This window comes from Myotis nattereri (genome assembly GCF_964212035.1).
Source record: "Myotis nattereri genome assembly, chromosome: 2".
Lineage (NCBI taxonomy): Eukaryota > Metazoa > Chordata > Mammalia > Chiroptera > Vespertilionidae > Myotis > Myotis nattereri.
The window spans coordinates 164,020,278-164,040,897 of NC_138076.1; the positions used below are offsets into that span (position 1 = coordinate 164,020,278).

The 20,620-nt window shown below is 42.3% G+C and overlaps 1 protein-coding gene across 1 annotated transcript; it reads right to left on the bottom strand.

Moving 5' to 3' along the window:
- Positions 1–522, bottom strand: LOC308513925 (ADP-ribosylation factor-like protein 2-binding protein; the record flags this gene model as incomplete). The annotated part of the gene is made up of 1 exon (XM_081083990.1): positions 1–522. One exon carries the CDS (start codon positions 520–522, stop codon positions 1–3), a length of 522 nt encoding a protein of 173 aa, XP_080940116.1.
- Between the last annotated feature and the right edge of the window lie 20,098 nt (positions 523–20,620).

A 20,620-nucleotide genomic window follows, 5' to 3' on the forward strand; every position in this document is an offset into this window, starting at 1 on the left:
TCAGCCTTCTTTTTCTGCTCCATAGTCCAGAAACATTTCTTTAAATGCCAGAAAGTCCATAAATGTGAGCAGCATGTCAAATATGTCATCAGCCACTTCATCTTTATGGTGCTTAAATGTTTCTGTGAAGGCTGCCATGTTGAATCCAGGAATCCTCTCCAGCAGATTAATGAGAGGATTAATATATTTTTCTTCCAAAGAAAGGTAGTCATTAGCAATTGGCATGTAAATGAGTTTATTCTCTTCTGTGTCTTCAAACTCCTGGTAGTCCTTGTCCATGAAATTTCTCTGCAGGGTCTGGAACTTGGCATCCATGATAGATCCAACCACAATGTCAAATTCTGATTCAGAGGTGGAAGAGGTGGGCAGCACCAATCTCTCTTCTTCCAAGACTTCAGTCTCTTCTGCAGTATCCATCTCCCCAGGGCCAGAGGCTCGGCTTCCAGCCTGGGGCACGCTGGAACCTCCCATCTGGTTCCCATTACTGACTTCCAGGAGCCACACCCTGTCGTTGGTCCCCATGGCTGAGCTCATCATTCTTAATGACTGTACAATATTCCATTATATGGGTGAAGCACATTTTGATACATTAGTCATTTCTACTTTTTTCAACTATAGTAAACATTGTTACAATGAACCCACACATCTCTGAACATTTGTCTATTCATTCTTTAAGATAATTTCCTAGATGTAGAATGCTAAGCCACTTAATTTTTTTTTTTTATTTACACTAGTGTTGTTAAACTGCTATACAGAAAGATTGTACCAATGGATACCGTTATAAGTAGCATATAAGACTTTCTGTTTCTCCAGTCTTATGAACACTTAGGTATTCCTTTTAAGTTTTGATTATTTTCTAGGTTTGATTTTCATTTCTTTGATTGTTACTGAGGTTGAGTATTATCAATGTCTTGATTTGCTATTTAATGTTCATTTTCTGTGAATCGCCTCCTCGTTCATTCAGTTCATGTTCTCTTTGGGTGGACAGTTTGTTTTTCTCATTAATCTGCTCACCCAACTCAAGGACTTCAACAGCACCTGAGACACTCAGAAGTACAGAATCCCTGCAACATTGATAATTGGGCCAGAATTAGTGCCTGTGGGGATGCTGAGAATAGTTGATGTGGAGTGAGGAACATAGAACCTAGCTCAGGGAGAGGGAGGCCAGAAGGGCTAACAGGACTGTAGGGAGGTGGGGCCAAGTTATGGGGAGGGGTCACCTCCAAGATCATGTCTCCAGTGGTAGAGGAGATGGTGGAGTGTGGTGAAGCTAAGAGAGAAATAAGCAGGATAAGCCTTGTAGGATTTAGGATCTTCTTCATTCACTCTCTCAATATTGACTCTAAGAACATTCCCAACACATTTCCTGCCCACACATCTCCTTCTTAGAGGCTGTTTCTTGGGTATCTGACCTAAGACAGGGGCAAAGGGAGCAGCCAGTTGGCTGCTAGACTGGGGTTTGGATGCGGGGGGAAGGTGGGGAAGGGAATGCTTCTCTTTTAGTAAGAGCTAGACCCCTGGGGAGAGTGGAGAAAATCTCCAGAACCTTGAAGACCCTGGAGGTGAAGGACCAGGGGCAGTGGGCAGCACTCCACATATACGAAGACTGTTAGAAAATTCTTCAGGGATTGGCAGTGGAGTGGGCGTCTCTGGCTTGCTGCTATCTGATTAGGTGTAAACCTTTGCCCAGGGCATTTAGGAAAGCTGAGCTGTGGCTGGGCAGGGACTGATGTGCTGATTGGGTCTGTTTCCCCAGCCTCTCTTGCCTTCTCTATCCATTCTGGGATTTTTTTCTCCCACTGGTTGAGATCCTGAGGGCCTCACGCTATCCAAGGTTCCTGAGGAAATGTCTCTCATTAGCTCTTCCGTGGCTGATGGAGATAAACTATTTCCCTGCCTCTCTGGTGCTCAGGCCAACCACCCCCAACCCACCTAACCGAGGAGAGCAGTTAGCAAAGCCATGCACTACAGCTCCTTTCTCACTCCCACCTTAAGACTAGTCACTGGTTTGTTTCAAGCCAGGCGGTCTGCCTTATTAAAGGTGGGGTTACTCACAGTCAAGGCCAGCACAGTTCACATTTGAATGCCCATACATTTATTTCATTCACTTTTTTCCCTGAGGAACTGGTGATTAAGATGCAGGGTCTTAGCTGGCCAACAATAACACTTTGTGGTGGAAGTACAAAGAAAACCGAGACTTGAGGCATTCCTAACAGTTTTTTCCCAGCTTTGGATAATTATTGCTCTTCCATTAGAACTAAGTACAATTTTTAATATAGGGGTGAATCACTCTGTCTAGTTTTTCCATCCACACATGGCTGATGTCTGCCCCGATCTTCTGACAACACACACCTAGACACACATGCACGTGTATGTGCACACACACACACACTCACATCTACATGCCTGCCTTTTTGAAACAGAAAAACACTAAACAGAAATGATGGCAGCAACAACATCAACAGCACACATGGAATCTGGAGAATGAGGACGCTGGTGATAAGAGGGTGTGACGTTTGGTTGATGGGCTGATACCACCTGCACAGCTGTACACAGTGGCCCTGGTTTTCTGTCGTTGTACAGATGACACTGTGAGCTAAGAGCTCATGTGGACTTAGTGCTTGTTATGCACCAGGACCTGTTCTAAAATAATAGAACCCTCCCAACAACGTGTGAAGTAGATATTATTGTTACTCTCACCTTATTGAAGGAAACAAGGCACACTGAGTTAAACAGCTTACCAAAGGTCATGTAAGTAGAAGGTGGGGAGCCACGATTTGAACTCAGACAGTTTTAAAAAAAATATATATTTTATTGGCTATTTACAGAGAGGAAGGGAGAGGGATAGAGAGTTAGAAACATCGATGAGAGAGAAACATCAATCAGCTGCCTCCCGCACACCCCCCACTGGGGATGTGCTCACTACCAAGGTACATGCCCTTGACCGGAATTGAACCTGGGACCCTTGAGTCTGCAGGCCGATGCTCTATCCACTGAGCCAAACCGGTTAGGGCTGAACTCAGACAGTTTTACTACAATATGACTCCACCAACACAAAGGTCAGTGAGATACAGGGGAAGGGAAGATTTTCTAGCAGTGGTTTCTCCTTACCCTGAGATTCACAATGTCCAGCTCTGGTGTTCTGAGGTCTCTCTCATTGGCCTCTCTGGTCTTTTTGTGCATTGGAAACAGGTGTTCACCCTGTATAAACACAGCTCCACAAGCACGTGACTTGGCAAAGGACAACACTCTGTGTAAAGAAAAGGTGACTGTGCTCTGGATGGACACAGCCCATGCTACAGCACATAGCTTGGTGACCAGAGTGTGGGCTGGATTTTAGCTCTCACTCACACTCTTCTCTGTAGGAAGGTGGGGCCAACTTATGGGGAGGGGCCACCTCCAAGATCATGTCTGCAGTGGTAGAGGAGATGGTGGAGTGTGTGGCGAAGCTAAGAGAGAAATAAGCAGGATAAGCCTTGTAGGATTTAAGGTCTGCTTCATTCACTCCCTCTCAGTATTGACCCACTCTTGTTTGGAACTCTTGCACAGGATACCACCTGCACAACTGCACATGGTGGCCCTGGTGGTTTTGTGTCTGAGCCCTGAGATCTGGGGAGGAGAGAAACTATCCCCAAACCCTTGTTGACTCTCCTTGTTCCCCAGTTTCTGCAGCCTGCCTGCAGCTACACCTCTCCATGCAGGGTTGGCACTGCCTTTCTAGAATAAGACAGTAAGGACACTACTACTTCTCTGCAGTGGCTCAGGTTCCCACAGGATATTATGGCTTTAGATGCACTTCAGCCTGCAAGGGACGGGTGTGTGCTCTCATCAACAAGGAATGCTTTGTCCATATTCCCTGACAAATCAGATCTATCTATGGTTTGTCCACCACAGCCACAAGAAAGTTGCCAAGCTACATAAGAATGAGGACTTGGAACCTACTTATGTGGATTGTAGCCCTTTAAGGAATGTGGGGATTAAAAAAATATGTGCAAATTAGTGATACTGAAAATGATGGTTAATACCTAGTGAAAAAGCTAACACTACATTCCAACTGCAGCAGAGAGATCTGGGAGGATGAGACCTGGAGGGTATCTTTTGGGTTTGGCTTTTAGGAAGTTAGCAAGGAATGTACTTTCAGGGGTGTGGTGCCCATGATTTCATAGATCAGTGATGGGGAAGTGGACAAGGTGAATTTTGGGTTACCCTTTGAGACATTTAGTTAAGAAGGGGAAGAGACAGGATGATAACAAGGTGTCATGGGTCAAGAGAGGGACTTTAAGGATGGAAAGACTTGAGCATAGAGGAGGCATCGAGAACATGAGAGGGAGGAGGTAACTGATGGAGTAAAGACCTAGAAATGGGTTATGAGGCTGTGTTGTAGCCTTGTACAAGAGGAAAGAAAATAAGGCAGGTGCCGAGGCAGGTAAGAGTGAAAACACAAAAGATGCTGAGGAAAGATCACCTATTATAGCTTCAATTTTCTTAGTGAAGTAGAAAGCTAGGTCATCTTCTGAGGGCAGGAAATGGGGGCTGAGTAGGGGCTCAGGAGAGTGGTAGAAAATTGTGACAGAGGTCAAGGGAAATGAATGAGAAGCTGACAGGACAAGGGAAAGATTGAGCACCCAGCTGAAGGTGGAGATCAGGACTCTGTTGTGTCTCAGATTACATGCTGTGTGAGTCCCCCACCAGGGCTCAGCCTCTGCAGTAGGAGGGGGAAGGAAGGTTCTGGCCTTGGCCTAGAGATGGGACTTTGATGGACTGAAGATGGAAGAATGGGGAAAAAATGAAACAAAGATGATGGTGAGAAGGTTGTTCAGGCAGTCCCTAGACTGTTCCATGAGAAATGGGACAGCATTACTTTTGTACACTCCCCACCACCTGGTCAGTGTCTGGCACAGAATATGTGCTCAAAAAGTATTTGTTGAATGAATGAATGACCTCCACAACATTCCTGACCCAGTGGATGGAAGGTTCAGCACATCATACAGAGATGGTGAGACTGCCCAATGGTGTGCCCTGTGTGTGTTTAGGAGTATAATCAGGTCCTGTTGGAATCCAATGACATATCTGTTATCCTCTCAATGGACAAAAACTGGCATCTGGACCTGGATGGCATCATTACTGAGGTCAAGGCTGAGGAGCAAGGTCGAGGCTGAGATTCCGTATGAGGCCAAAGGAAATGAGGGTCACTGCATCAACCTGGACCCACCAGCCTTTCCCAGGGCTCCTGCTCCTTCACCTCCAGCCCCTCCTGGCAATTTCTCAGAGAATGCACATTTTATTCATTGGGAAATACACTGAAATTTCTTTTACAAACTTGCAGTGTTTTCATTCTACTGCATAATATCTTCTTTAAAAAAATATATTTTATTGATTTTTTACAGAGAGGAAAGGAGAGGGATAGAGAGTTAGAAACATCGATGAGAGAGAAACATCAATCAGCTGCCTCCTGCACACCCCCTACTGGGGATGTGACTGCAACCAAGGTACATGCCCTTGACCAGAATTGAACCTGGGACCAATCAGTCCACAGGCCAATGCTCTATCCACTGAGCCAAACCAGTCAGGGCTGCATAATATCTTTAAGAGCAGCCATGATTTTCAGTTAAGTGATTTTCCCCCCACTCCTAATGTCTGGTGGACATTTATGTGATATTAAGACTTTCTGAATTGATTGCAACCCTATTTCCCCTTTTTATATGTACATGTTTGAGGTTTAGAGATAATCTCTCCCTAACCTGTTCCCCGACTTCCAGGACTTGCTGACCACAGCCACCAGACATGGCAATAACCTAAGGAACACCAAGAATGAGATTGCACCACTCAACAGGATGGTCCAGAGGCTGGGGGCCAAGATTGAAAATGTTAAGAAATAGGCAGGTGTAGCTCCTTAAAGCCTGAAATTGTAACTCTGATGTTAGTGGTGCCCTGGGATGCCAACAGGGCACTTGGACCTAGCAGGATGGGCAGTTTTTCAGGTCCTCATTGAAACCTCCAGTAATGTGGCATCCCCGGTGATACAAGACAGAGCAAGGGCTTCATGTTACCTCTACCCCCATACATCACCTTCAAGATGGAATTATCTTCTCTCATTTCAGTGAGTGAGGCTCTAAAACTACATAAAATAAGTGGGGCTGAATTTCTGAGGTCTCAGATCATGGATTATCCCTTCCTAAGAGTTTGGGAAGCAAGTGACCATTATATCTGGGTAAGGACTCAAATGACCACTGGAATTTCCCAGCATGGTGTAGCTACGTGGATATGAATGATATGGGAAAAATAAGTTAGCATGGTCAGTTACACAGTACACAGGTTAGAGATTTTTCATTAAGTAGACAGATAGAGGCCTGCGCTCATCTGCCACATGCCCAGATGGGTTTAGAGATTCAGTCCTCTTCTTCTCCCCTCTCTCATTTCAGAATGCCAACCTGCAGGTAGCAGTTGTTGATTCTGGGCAGCATGGTGAACTGACCCCCAGAGATGGCCAGGACAATTTGGCAGAGCTCAGGGCGGCCCTGCAGCAGGCTAAAGAGGAATTGACCCATCTCTTGCATGACTATTAGGAGCTAATGAACATCAAATTGGCCTTGGATGTGAAGATTGCCACCCATAGAAGATGCTGGATGGTGATAAGTGCAGGTTGATGAGGACTCTGGCCAAGGCAAGGACCCAACTTGAGAACCAAGTTTCATAGGACTGTTGGTCATTGGATGCAGTGGCAAAGAAGGGCCTCAACAACTCTTGATGAACTGCACTGCTCTACACTTTCCCTTTGGGCTCAGGGATACAAATTTTATATATTTGCTAGAGCAGAACACTTAGAGTTTCCTAACAGGCATACAACACATTCCAAAGGCTAGTGTCAGCCAATCTTGATATGGTGGAGAATAGAAACTCTGCCTTGTCTACTCTCAGCTCTCTATTTCCTTTTCTTTGTTAAACTGTAATATATTATGGTACAATTGGCTTTATACGTTTTTCAGATTAATAATGACCCAAGGTATTTGCTAAACAGAGGGCAATATACTGAAAATATGGCCTGCAGAATGTTATGTTAGCAGCGATGTGTGGAATGAGTGAAAGATGAGAAGATAATGAGGGTGCTGAGGGAATCCTTGGGGTTAAGCCAACTGGGTCAGACTGTACAATCTGCCCGACTGCCATGATGTGTTTCACTCTTTCTGGATCCAGCCCAGGGCAAGCCACACCCTGGGGTTGGCATGCTTCTTATACTGGCTTCCGTGGCCCATGCCAAGAGCTCCAAATGGCTCAGGGACAGTTAACTTACTAACTGCAGTGCCCAGTTTGGGTCACCTCTGGGGCAGCCTTTCCTTATCTTCCCCCTTGGGATCTTTAGGTCAGGATGGTCTAAAGAATGTGATCAAAAGCTGCCCTATATCTTCAATACTCATGATTCAATGGCAGCCACCCTCTCCCCCAGCGACACTTTTTTACAGCACTCTACCTTAAATCTTTCCCCTTCTATATCCTGAGATCTCAAGGTTCTAGAAAATCAATACATGAAGAAAATTCTTATTTACTAATTACTACTTGTCCAGACATTGTTCTGAGAATTTCACATGTAACTCATTTAATTTTCAGAAGGACCCTATAGGTTAGGTATAATTATCCTTGTTTTACAGATGAGGAAAAGATGAAGGAACATAAAGGTCATAGCAAGTGGTAGGGTTTGAACATTAGGTAGTTGGACTCCAGAATCTATGCTTGTAACCGCCACACTATACCAATAACATGTGTAGTTTCCCACCAACCCCCAGTAAATTTGGGGGGAGGGAGGTGGTGGAGTGTCCCTGGTCCCAGAGGTTCACTTTATTTAGAACCCTGCTCTGTCCTTGGTGCTGAAATCGGGTCCAGATGCCTGAGGGAATTTTCTATTTTTGGAGGCTGACCCTGCTCCTGAGCCATGCTCTCTCCAAACAAAACTTCTTCCAGTCCCTACTTTAGCTCTAATCATTTGCATTTGCTCACAGATTTTCTGCTTTAAGATCAAGTAAACATTTGGTCTAAAGCTCAACTGTAAAATAGACTTCGTTCGTTTTGTTGTGTTCCCTTTAAAACCAAGACCAATATATATTTCTTTTTTATTTCTCTGTCAAAGTCTTATGGATAATAGAACTGAACTATATTTGTATGTTTCCATTTTTACCCCAGATGCTGGGGAGTATTTGTCATTGGGTGATTAGAGTATTTTCTTCCTCTTTATTATTTTTAATTTAACTCCTGTATTGAGATGAGAGGGATATAAAAATAAATAAAATTAAAAAGCTAGTATTTTTTAATTGAAACTAAGCTCATGTTGGGCAGCATTAGAAACTGGGCACTCACAAAGAGAGTGATTTAAAATATTAACTGCTAGTATTTATTAATGTGGCAATAAAATAATATCTGGATGTTTCAAGGAATACATAAAATAATGTACTATGTAAAAAGAACTTTATAAAATGAAATATATTCATACAGATATTGCAGTACATGTGTGCAAATATTGATTAGAACTTAGATTATAAATTATTTTAAGAGAGGCTCTATCACATATTTGTATATTACATAATACTGGACGGAAAATGTGCACTCCATAGCACTTGTTGACTAATGAACTGATTAAATAATATAAGGCATGCTAGAGCTTAGCACAGATCCTAAAACAAGGTAAGTATTTAACAAATGGGAGATATTACCATCATTATTTCTAGGGTCACCCACTGCTGATTTCTGAGGAATTGGATCCTCAAGACTAGAAATGATCTCTGAGACCATAAGGAGAAACCGCTTTTAATATTTAGACGCTGGAGTCCTCCTCTCTCTCACAGAGCTTGCTAAGCCGAATCCTGCCTCATAAATTTCACTCCCTATCTCAGTTTTTCCCTCTGTGGCAATAGGGAGCAGCCAAACCCGAAGTCACCTTGTGCATGAGAACCTACAAATGTTATGGAAGGTTTTCCCTTTATCAAATTCCTTCTCCATGTGGACACGTCCATTTCCTCCTCTGCTTTGGGCTTCTTCGTGGATGCCCTCCCATAGACATCTTCTGGATGCCTGGAACCCAATCTAACCCTCACTAGCCCAGGAAAAGGGGTGGGGTATGGGGCTTCTCTTGATGCATCCTCTAACCTTGCAGGTGAGTTCGCTGCAGACTCATCAGGAGCTTGTGCCATTTTTGTATTAGCCATTGTGAAACTGTCTCCCACGATAAACTACACAGCTATTTTATTTTAATAGATGTGTAAGGATTTAACTTACATTAATCTCTGTTAAATCTTTCTGTTAGTTTTGACTCAAGCGCTAAACTGTTAAATTATTTTTTGAATTCTGCTTCTGCCATCAAACTTCTTGCTACTCTGACTAGGTTTAGGCCAGGTATACATTTGTGCTATATGCAAAGGTGCCCCCATTTGGGCATACTGGAAACAAAAACTCTACTTAACTAAAAACTTCTTATTTATAATAGTGAATAAAGATGTTATATTTAACCTCAGGGGAAGTATCTGTTTAAAAACTTCTTAGTTGTGGAAAATTTAAAACATATATAAAAGTAGAGAGAATAGTGTGATGAAATTCTCTGTATCCACCACCCAGCTCAACAATCAACCCATTATCTCATTTCATCTCTATTCTAACAACTTCTCTTACCTCTCCAGATTATATTGAAGCAAATCCCAGATGTCATGGCATTTTATTTATAAAGATATTTTGTAAGTTTTTCTAAAAGATAAGGATTCTTTCAATAACAAAATCATAACAACATTATCATCCTTAACAGCCTAAACATTAATTCTTTAATATGATCAAATGCCCAATCCCAGTTCACCTTTCCCATAATGCCTCATGAATGTTTTCATTAAAATCACTTGTTTGAATCAGGGTCTCCCCTGCAACACTGTGACCTCCTTGAGAGCAGGCATTGGTTCTTTGTCTTTGTGATCCCAGCACCTGGCAGTTCCGGGCCCAGAGCAGATACTAAATAAATATAGAATGAGTGAGGGCTGAGGACAGAGCAGTCCTTCAGGGCTCACTGTCCAGCTCAGAGTATGGGATTCAGCCAGACACAGGTGTGTCTAAAAGTGCTCTTCTCCCTCCAGATATTTCTCCATCTCCTTCATGAGCAACCCAGTTGGCATCTTGCTGGGACCCTGTTTTCCTACATCTATAGTATCCTCTGATGTACCAGGCAAGCTGCCCGCAATAACAACGAGACAGTTAGTCTGTCATAATGTGCCCTTAGTAAAGCCTTGCTGGTCCCTGAGGTCTCATGGTGAGCGGGTGTGGAGGAAAATCTCTCCAAAGTTATCTTGAACACGTGCCCTAAAGCTCCTGGCTCTAAGCGACTCTCAATGTCCTGAGTGTGCCTCCCACTTTCCTCCTCAGATGGGGAGTTCTCTGTGAACAGGGAACCTTCTCCATGTTCTCACCCCCATCCTCCCATTCAATACCGTATAGGTAATTGGGAAGGATGTGAGTTGGAATTCTCTATTTGGTCACAATGCAATATGCTCATCCCTAGGAAATGCAACGCTATTACTGAGTAGTGTCTGCACAGCAAAGTCAATGCCGAATCCCAGTGGCTGGTGCAGAGTGAGAAGGCAGAGTTGATCTGGTTATAACAAATTCCTAATGACGACAAATCAGGCCACTTCTCCAGCATTCTTACTAATTCCCACCAGAGCTGAGCATTCGTTTGGTGATCTGGGTGGTTTTGGCTCTGTTGAAATGCAGCGAGGTGACTGGCGGGGGTGGGGGTGGGGGTGGGGGGGGGGTAAGCCCCATGGATCAGGGTAGAGAATTCTGCCATTGTGGCAGTGTGCTCACTGTCCAGAGATAAGGAGGGTTTGATTCAGCAGAGGACTCCAGGCTCTCCTTTCCTGAAACTTCACTTCCTCTGGGGAGGAGCAAGAAGATGCCAAGTTTGCCCAGCACATCTCCTTCACCTTGTGCTCTCCCACCAGGATCTCGCTCTGCCCACCCACTGACTGCATCCTAAGATGCAGGGACTGCATCAAGCTCCACACTGTGGCTTATTTTTGTTATTTTCTTAACCCTTTGAAGCTCTGCCACTGTTGTTCACCCCTTTCCTCCTTATTTTCTTGTGCCTCTCTTGCCTTGCCTGCTCAGGTACTTCTGTGGTCTTCTCTTCCTCTGTCTACCATTAAATGTTCGAGTTCTGCAACATTGAAAAAAATGTCCAAAAAAGTCATTGTTTTTGGACTATAATATACATACAGAAAAGAGCACAGACTTCATGTGCTCAGCTTGATGACTCTTCATAAACTGAACCCACCCATGTAACCAACCAGCACGCTGAGCAAGAAACAAATATTCTCATGATCCAGGCTCCCCCACCCTGGCTCCCTTCCAACCACTCCCCAAACCCACCTCACCCCAGGAAACTGCCATTCTAACAGCAAAGGTAAGTTTTACGTGATTTTGTACTTTATATACATAAGATCATACAGTTTGTATTTGTACTATTTTTTCTTAATACAATATAACAAGCTTCGTCCAAAACCAGTTGTGCAGGTGTACACCATTCATTCTCATTAGTCTGCTATCGTGTGACTAAGCCCCAGTTTATTTACATATTCTATTACTGATGTACAGACATGGTTGATTCCTGTTTTCAGCTATTATGAACAATGCTGCATTGAATAATCTAGCACATGTCTGGTGAACACGGGCATGCACTCATTGCTTTGTGTCTACCTAGGAATGGGATTGCTATGTCCATAGCCTTTGGGTATATTCAGCTATAGTAGATGTTCCAAACAGCTTGCCAAGGCCATCATTCTACAGTGTAGGAATGTCCTGATTGCTTCACATTCTTGTTAACACTTGGTATTTTCTTTCTTTTGTATTTTAGCCTTTTTGGAGTGGGTACTATTATATATCTTTGTGGTTTTAATTTGCATGTTCCATAGTGGCTAATGATGTTGAGCTCCTTTCATATATTTATTGACCATTTGAATATCCTCTTTTGTGCCTGTCTTATGCCCATTTTTTTTTTTTTTTTTTTTAGATTTTTTTTTTTAATTTTTTTATTGCTTAAGGTATTACAAAGGGTATTACATATGTGTCCATTTTATCCCCCCGCCCTAGACAGTCCCCCAGCCTCCCCTATCCCCCAGTGTCTTATGTCCATTGGTTATGCTTATACGCATGCATACAAGTCCTTTAGTTGATCTCTTACCCCCCTCCCTCCTGCCCCCCAACCCTCCCCGGCCTTCCCACTGCAGTTTGACAATCTGTTTGAGGCAGCTCTGCCTCTGAATCTATTATTGTTCAAAAGTTTATAATGGTCTCTATTATCCATGAATGAGTGAGATCATGTGGTATTTTTCCTTCATTGACTGGCTTATTTCACTTAGCATAATGCTCTCCAGTTCCATCCATGACGTTGCAAATGGTAAGAGTTCCTTCCTTTTTAGAGCAGCATAGTATTCCATCGTGTAGATGTACCACAGTTTTCTAATCCATTCATCTACTGATGGGCACTTAGGCTGTTTCCAGATCTTAGCTATGGTGAATTGTGCTGCTATGAACATAGGGGTGCATATATCTTTTCTGATTGGTGTTTCTGGTTTCTTGGGATATATTCCTAGAAGTGGGATCACAGGGTCAAATGGGAGTTCCATTTTCAGTTTTTTAAGGAAACTCCATACTGTCTTCCATAGTGGCTGCACCAGTCTGCATTCCCACCAGCAGTGCACAAGTGTTCCTTTTTCTCCACATCCTCTCCAGCACTTGTCGTTTGTTGATTTGTTGATGATAGCCAGTCTGACAGGTGTGAGATGGTACCTCATTGTTGTTTTGATTTGCATCTCTCGGATGATTAGTGACTTTGAGCATGTTTTCATATGTCTCTTGGCTTTCTGAATGTCCTCTTTTGAAAGGTGTCTATTTAGGTCCTTTGGCCATTTTTTGATTGGATTGTTTATCTTCCTTTTGTTAAGTTGTATGAGTTCCCTATAGATTTTGGAGATTAGGCCCTTATCAGATATGACATTGGCAAATATGTTTTCCCACACAGTGGGTTTTCTCGTTGTTTTGTTGATGGTTTCTTTTGCTGTGCAGAAGCTTTTTATTTTGATGTAGTCCCATTTGTTCATTTTCTCTTTAGTTTCAAGTGCCCTAGGAGCTGTATCAGTGAAGAAATTGCTTCGGCATATGTCTGAGATTTTGTTGCCTTTGGATTCTTCTAGAATTTTTATGGTTTCCTGTCGTACATTTAAGTCCTTTATCCATTTTGAGTTTATTTTTGTGTATGGTGTAAGTTGGTGGTCTAGTTTCATTTTCTTGCATATATCTGTCCAATTTTCCCAACACCATTTATTGAAGAGACTATCTTGGCTCCATTGTATGTTCTTGCCTCCTTTGTCAAATATTAATTGAGCATATTGGTTCGGGCCGATTTCTGGGCTCTCTATTCTATTCCATTGATCTATATGCCTATTCTTGTGCCAGTACCAGGCAGTTTTGAGAACAGTGGCTTTGTAATACAACTTGATATCTGGTATTGAGATCCCACCTACTTTGTTCTTTTTCAGGATTGCTGCAGCTATTCGGGGTCTTTTTTTATTCCAGATGAATTTTTGGAGAGTTCGTTCTAGATCTCTGAAGTATGCCGTTGGTATTTTAATGGGAAGTGCATTGAATTTATAGATTGCTTTGGGTAGTATGGACATTTTAATGATGTTGATTCTACCAATCCATGAACACGGTATGTTCTTCCATCTGTTTATGTCTTCCTCTATATCTTTTTTCAACGTCCTGTAGTTTTCTGAGTAGAGGTCTTTTACCTCTTTAGTTAAGATTATTCCTAGGTAGCTTAGTTTTTTTGGTGCGATGGTAAACGGGATTGTTTTTATAATCTCTCTTTCTGAAAGTTCACTATTGGTGTATAGAAATGCCTCAGATTTCTTGGGGTTAATTTTGTATCCTGCTACATTGCCAAATTCATGTATTAAGTCTAGTAGCTTTTTGATGGAGTCTCTAGGGTTTTGTATGTATAATATCATGTCGTCTGCAAATAAGGACAGTTTTACTTCCTCTTTTCCAATTTGGATGCCTTTTATTTCTTCTTCTTGCCGAATTGCAATGGCTAACACTTCCAGTACTATGTTGAACAGGAGTGGTGAGAGGGGGCATCCCTGTCTTGTTCCTGTTCTTAGGGGAAATGGTGTAAGTTTTTGTCCATTGAGAATGATGTTGGCTGTGGGCCTGTCATATATGGCTTTTATTATGTTGAGGTATGATCCTCCTACTCCCACCTTGCTGAGAGTTTTTATCAAAAATGGGTGTTGAATTTTGTCAAATGCTTTTTCTGCATCAATTGATAAGACCATGTGGTTTTTTTCTTTCAATTTGTTTATGTGATGTATCACGTTTATTGATTTGCGGATATTGTACCATCCTTGCATCCCTGGGATAAATCCTACTTGGTCATGGTGTATGATCTTTCTGATGTACTGCTGGATCCGATTTGCTAAGATTTTGTTGAGGATTTTGGCATCTATGTTCATGAGGGATATTGGCCTGTAATTCTCTTTCATTGTGTTGTCTTTACCTGGTTTTGGTATTAGGGTGATGCTGGCTTCATAGAATGAGCTTGGAAGTGTTCCTTCCTCTTGAATTTTTTGTAGTAGTCTGAGGAGGATAGGTTTTAGTTCTTCCTTGAATGTTTGGTAAAACTCCCCTGTGAAGCCGTCTGGTCCTGGGCTTTTGTTTGCTGGAAGCTTTTTGATGACTGCTTCAATTTCTTCCATAGTTATTGGCCTGTTGAGATTTTTAGATTCTTCCTGATTGAGTTTTGGAATGTTGTATTTTTCTAGGAATTTGTCCATTTCCTCCAGGTTGTCTAGTTTGCTGGAGTAGAGCTGTCCATAGTATTTTTTAACAATCATTTGTATTTCTGTGGGGTCTGTTGTTATTTCACCTCTTTCATTTCTGATTTTGTTTATTTGGGTCCTCTCTCTTTGCTTCTTGGTGAGTCTGGCTAGAGGTTTGTCAATCTTGTTTATCCTTTCGAAGAACCAGCTCTTGGTTTCATTGATTTTCTGTATTATTTTTTTGGTCTCTATGTTATTTATTTCTGCTCTAATCTTTATTATCTCCTTCCTTCTGCTCACTCTGGGGTTTTCTTGTTGCTCTCTTTCTAATTCTTTGAGTTGTAGAGTTAGCTGATTTACTACCATTTTTTCTTGTTTTTTGAGATAGGCCTGTAGAGCTATAAACTTCCCTCTCAGGACTGCTTTCATTGTGTCCCATAGGTTTTGGATTGTTGTGTTTTCATTGTCATTAGTTTTCAGGATGTTTTGAATTTCTTCTTTGATTTCATTGGTAACCCAATCAATATTTAATAGCATGCTATTCAGCTTCCAGGTGTTTGAGTATTTTGGGTTGTTTTTATTGCAGTTTATTTCTAATATTATGCCATCGTGGTCTGCGAAGACGCTTTTTATGATTTCAATCTTCTTGAATTTGGGGATACTTTGCTTGTGACCCAATATATGGTCTATTTTTGAATATGTGTCATGAGCACTTGAGTAGAATGTATATTCCGTGGCACTGGGGTGAAGTGTTCTGAAGATGTCTATTAAGTCCATCTGATCTAGTGAGTCATTTAGTATTGCTGTATCTTTGCTGATTGTTTGTCTAGAGGACTTATCCAGTGATGACAGTGGTGTATTAAAGTCCCCTACTATGATTGTATTGTTGTCGATCTCTCCTTTGATATCTTCCAGAAGATTTTTTATGTATTTGGGTGCTCCTGCATTGGGTGCATATATGTTTATCAGGGTTATATCTTCTTGTTGTATTGATCCTTTTAGTATTATGAAGTGGCCTTCCGTATCTCTTGTTATGGCCTTCACTTTGAGGTCTATTTTGTCCGATATAAGTATTGCTACCCCAGCTTTCTTTTCTTTTCCATTAGCCTGAAAGATATTTTTCCATCCCTTCACTTTCAGTCTGTGTGAGTCCTTTCTAATGAGGTGGGTCTCTTGTAGACAGCAAATGTATGGGTCATGATTTTTTATCCATTCAGCCACTCGATATCTTTTGGTTGGAGCATTTAGCCCGTTTACATTTAAAGTTATTATTGAAAGGTACTTGTTTGTAGCCATTTCTTTTTTTGTGTGTGTGGCTGTTTTCTTTCTGGGATTTTTATTTCTTCTTTTTACACCAGTCCCTTTAGCATTTCTTGCATTGCTGGCTTGGTGGTGATAAACTCCCTTAGCCTTTTTTTGTCTGTGAAGCTTCTTATTTCCCCTTCAATTTTGAATGATAGCCTTGCTGGATAGAGTATTCTTGGATTCAGTCCTTTGCTTTGCATCACTTTGTAAATTTCCGTCCATTCTTTTCTGGCCTGATGTGTTTCTGTTGAGAAATCATTTGATAATCTAATGGGAGATCCCTTGTATGTAACTTTCCGTCTCTCTCTTGCAGCCTGTAAGATTCTCTCTTTGTCCTGAACATTTGCCATGGTAATTATGATGTGTCTTGGTGTGGGTCTTTTCGGGTTCACCTTGCTTGGGACTCTCTGGGCTTGTGTGACTTTTTTCTTCCCCACCTCAGGGAAGTTTTCTGATATTATTTCTTCCAATAGATTTTCTAATCCTTGTTCCTCTTTCTGTTGTTCTGGCACCCCTATTATTCGTATGTTGTTTCGTTTCATGTTGTCCCAAAGCTCCCTTAGGCTCTCCTCCTGTCTTTTAATTTTTTTCTCCAACTGAAGTACAGTTTGGGTGTGTTTTGCTTCCCTGTCTTCTAATTCACTAATTCGGTCTTCCGCTTCTCCTAGTCTACTGTTGATACTTTCAATGGTGTTCTTTATTGCAGCTATATCGCACTTCATTTCTTCTTGGGTCTTAGTTAAGTTGTCGATTTTTTCATCTGTTTCTTCTTGCTTCTTGGATAAGTTGTCGATTTTTTCCTCCATCCGGTGTATGCACTCTAGGACCCTTATTCTGAATTCTTTTTCTGTCATGTTGTATGCCTCTGTATCACTTAGCTGCTTTTCTGGTGAGTCCTCCTTTTCTTTCCTTTGGGGATTTCTTTGTCTACCCATGTTTGATCTCACTGACGTATATAGATATTGAGTCGATCAGTGGCTGCTCCCTAGGTGGCAGTGGTTCCTTGGGCTGTGGTTGCTCCTTGGGCGGTTGTGGTAGCAGCTGCTCCTCTGTTGTTAGCGGGTCTTCTGATGGGTGCTGTTCACAGCTGTTGTGGCTCTTTTGGCTGGTGGAGGGAGGCTTCACCCACAGCAGCTGTTCCTCAGACAGAGCGTGTGGAGATCAGGAGGCCGCTGTTGCTTGGATCTGCTGCGTTGATTTAAAGGCACAAAATACAACACAACAAGGCACAACGTACCAGGCACTGAACACAAATGAATTACGGTATTAATAACCCCAAATAAAGATGGCCACCCAAGCTAAGAGAGTTGGGGGGTAAGGAAGAAAGAAGAGAAAAAGATAGAGAGAAAAACAGAAAAAAGAGAAAAAAAAAAGAAGAAAAAGAAAAACAAAAGAAAAATAGAATGAAGTAGAAGAGGGGAGGAGACTATTCATATGAGGAGAAAACTCCGATAGAACCGCCACTAATCCCAACAAATTCCAGCAACGGATCTCTGGAGTGAATACAAACTACAAACAGCCAATAATATCAAGTGAGGCAAGGGAAAGCAGAAGCACAAAAATAACTGGCCGGGGGTGGGGTGGGGAGGGGGAATGGGAGACAGAAAAAGAAAAAGAAAAAGCAGAACAACCTCACATACAATCCTTAAAGAAAAGAAAAGAAAAAAAAAACACAATATACTCAACAATCGAGCAAGCAACAACAGAACAATAGAGAAAAGGAGAGAATAAAAAATTTGGATAGTGAAGAAAGATAAGGGAGAGGTGGATAAGGATTTAGAGCAGGTGATTGGAAAAGGGATATATAAGTAGGGTGAAATTTAGACAGGGCATATGAAGAATAGGAAAAATCTAAAGCAGGAATAGGGTAAGAGAAACAGGACAGCAAAAGGGGAAAAGTGGGGAAGAGAGTTTTAGCACAGCAGCACAATTGAGGTAGAGGAAAATGATGCTAAAGGAATGATGAAAATAGAATGGAGAACCTTAGTCCCAAAATAAAATAAAGAGAAAATAAAATGACACTTTAAAAAAAAAAAAAAGGTAAAATGGCAGCAGTAATAATACTGGTTAAAAATAAAAATGTAGTAATTAAAAGGGTAATATCAGGTGATGAAAAAAGAAAATAAATGGTTTCTTAGTTAAAAGGTGAAACAATAATTAAAAAAAAATAATTAAAAAAAAATGGGCTGTAATGAAGGTGCTTCAGATCTTCTGCTCCTCTTTTTGGCACACCAGGTATTCAGGAGAATGTTGAATTTTCCTCTGATACACTGTTCCTCTGTGTTGTAAGCCACAGTCCTGATTTTAAGGCAGGCTACATTGGTTTCCCAGACAGCCCTTATCTGTATTTACAGAAGAGTCAGTTCATGGCTCTGCCTCTGGGTGGCAGTGCGTCGGGAATGACCTCCGAGGGTATAGGACCTCTCTGACCAGGTGTTCTCTATTGTACCGGAAGCTGGTTTGGGAATGTCCTCCGCCCAGAGCTGGTTTTCCAGTAGTCACTCCCCGCTCTGTTTCCCAGGCTCCCCCAAAACAGCCTTCCCTTACAAGCTCTGTGACTGCCCCCAACTGGGTAGTCCCTTGCACTGGGTTCAACAATCAAACGCACAGATTTAAGAGCCTGGGAAGTTGTGCGAACTCGCAACGCTTCACCTTCCAAATCTGCGCGAAGTCTCTGCGCGCGCTCTGGCTCCTGGCACCGAGTAGCCGGCAAACTGGCGTAATCTGAGGCTGCCCGTTTGTGTCCCGTCCAACTGTGGGCTTATTTATAGCGTTCCCTTCTGCCAGTAGCCCTGGGGGTGCCCTTCCACACTCGTGGGTCACGCTGGCTCCACTGGCCACGGTCTTTGTGGGGCGCAGAGCCCCCACCCCCCTGCGCGCGTTCCACTCTCCAACCTAAACTGCAAACCGCACCTTTGGGGAAAGTCTAACCTTTCTGTGGGGAGAAGCCGAGTTCCTCTGAGTTCACGTAGTCGCGCTGCTTGAGAGCCGTTGTTGCCGGGTTAGTAGCTGGTCTCTGGATGCCGGCGACAGTCACCCAAGATGGCACGGTCTCCGCGGCTGTGCCGGCACACCTGGAGAGGTTTCAGCCTCAGCCTCTAACCGTTCCCTTTATCTAGGATTTCTCTGTCTTTCCTGGCTGCAGACTGTCTCAGCTGAATCTCCTCTGCTTATTCGGGCTGTATGCTACCCATTTCAGCTGCCCGCCCTTATCTGCTCCGGGACAAGGCACCGACACGTCTGTCTAAACCTCCGCCATTTTCTCTCATATGCCCATTTTTTTTAATTGGGTGGGTTTTCTATATTTTTCTTGCTATTTTACAGATTTAAAAAATATATTTTTATTGATTTCAGAGAGAGAGAGAGAGAGAGAGAGAGAGAGAGATAGAACATCAATGATGAGAAAGAATCATAGATCTGCTGCCTCCCACATGCTCTTCCTCCCCTCACCCACTGGAGATCAAGCCTGTAAACCGGGCATGTGTCCTTGATCAGAATAGAACCTGAGACCCTTCAGTCCACAGGCCAACACTCTATCCACTGAGCCAAACCAGCCAGAGATTTATGTGTTTTATAGATATGAGTTCTTTGTTGATATATGAATATTTTCTCCCACTCTGTGGGTTACCTTTTCACTCTTTTTTTGTTTGTTTGTTAATCCTCACCCAAAGATATTTTTTCCACTAATTTTTAGAGAGAGTGGAAAGGAGGGTGAGAGACACTCAGAGAGAAACATTGATGGGAGAGAGACAAATAGATTGGTTGCCTCCCACACACGCCCAGACCAGGGCCAGGGATTGAGCCTGCAACCGAGGTAGGTGCCCTTAACCAGAATCGAACCTGTGACCCTTCAGTCTGTGAGCTGATGCTCTATCCATTGAGTCAAACTGGCTAGGGTGCCTTTTTACTCTCTAGTGGAGCTTTTAGATAAATGGAGTTACTTAATTTTACTTAGTCAAATTAATCAGATTCTTTTTCTTTTGTTTGGTACTTTTTGTGTCTTGTACTCTGCTCTAACTTTAATGTTATGAAGACATTCTCTAATGTCTGCTAAAGGGTTTACTGTTTATCTTTCACATTTAGATCTGCAGTTGACTTATGTGTATGGTGTTTTTCCACATGGATCTCAAATTGGGGATTCTATAACACTGATTATTAAAAGAGAGATGGCCAGCTGGTTGCTTAATCTTGGTTGTGAGCACATAGGTGTTTGTTATGTTATTTTATGTATGGATGAAATATTCTATAATGAAAAAGAACATAAAAACTATTTAAGCATTGATGTTCCCTTGGGTTCCTTCTTTGATCTATTGTTCTTTTCATGCTACGCATTATTCATGGGTGAGTTTGCCTACTTCCATTCTATTCATCCATTTATTTAAATTTCATTTAGCACTAATTCAGTCCATGTATCAATAGCCTGCTGACTACAGAGATGAATATAACATGGCTGTCCCCTTAAGGGACTTATG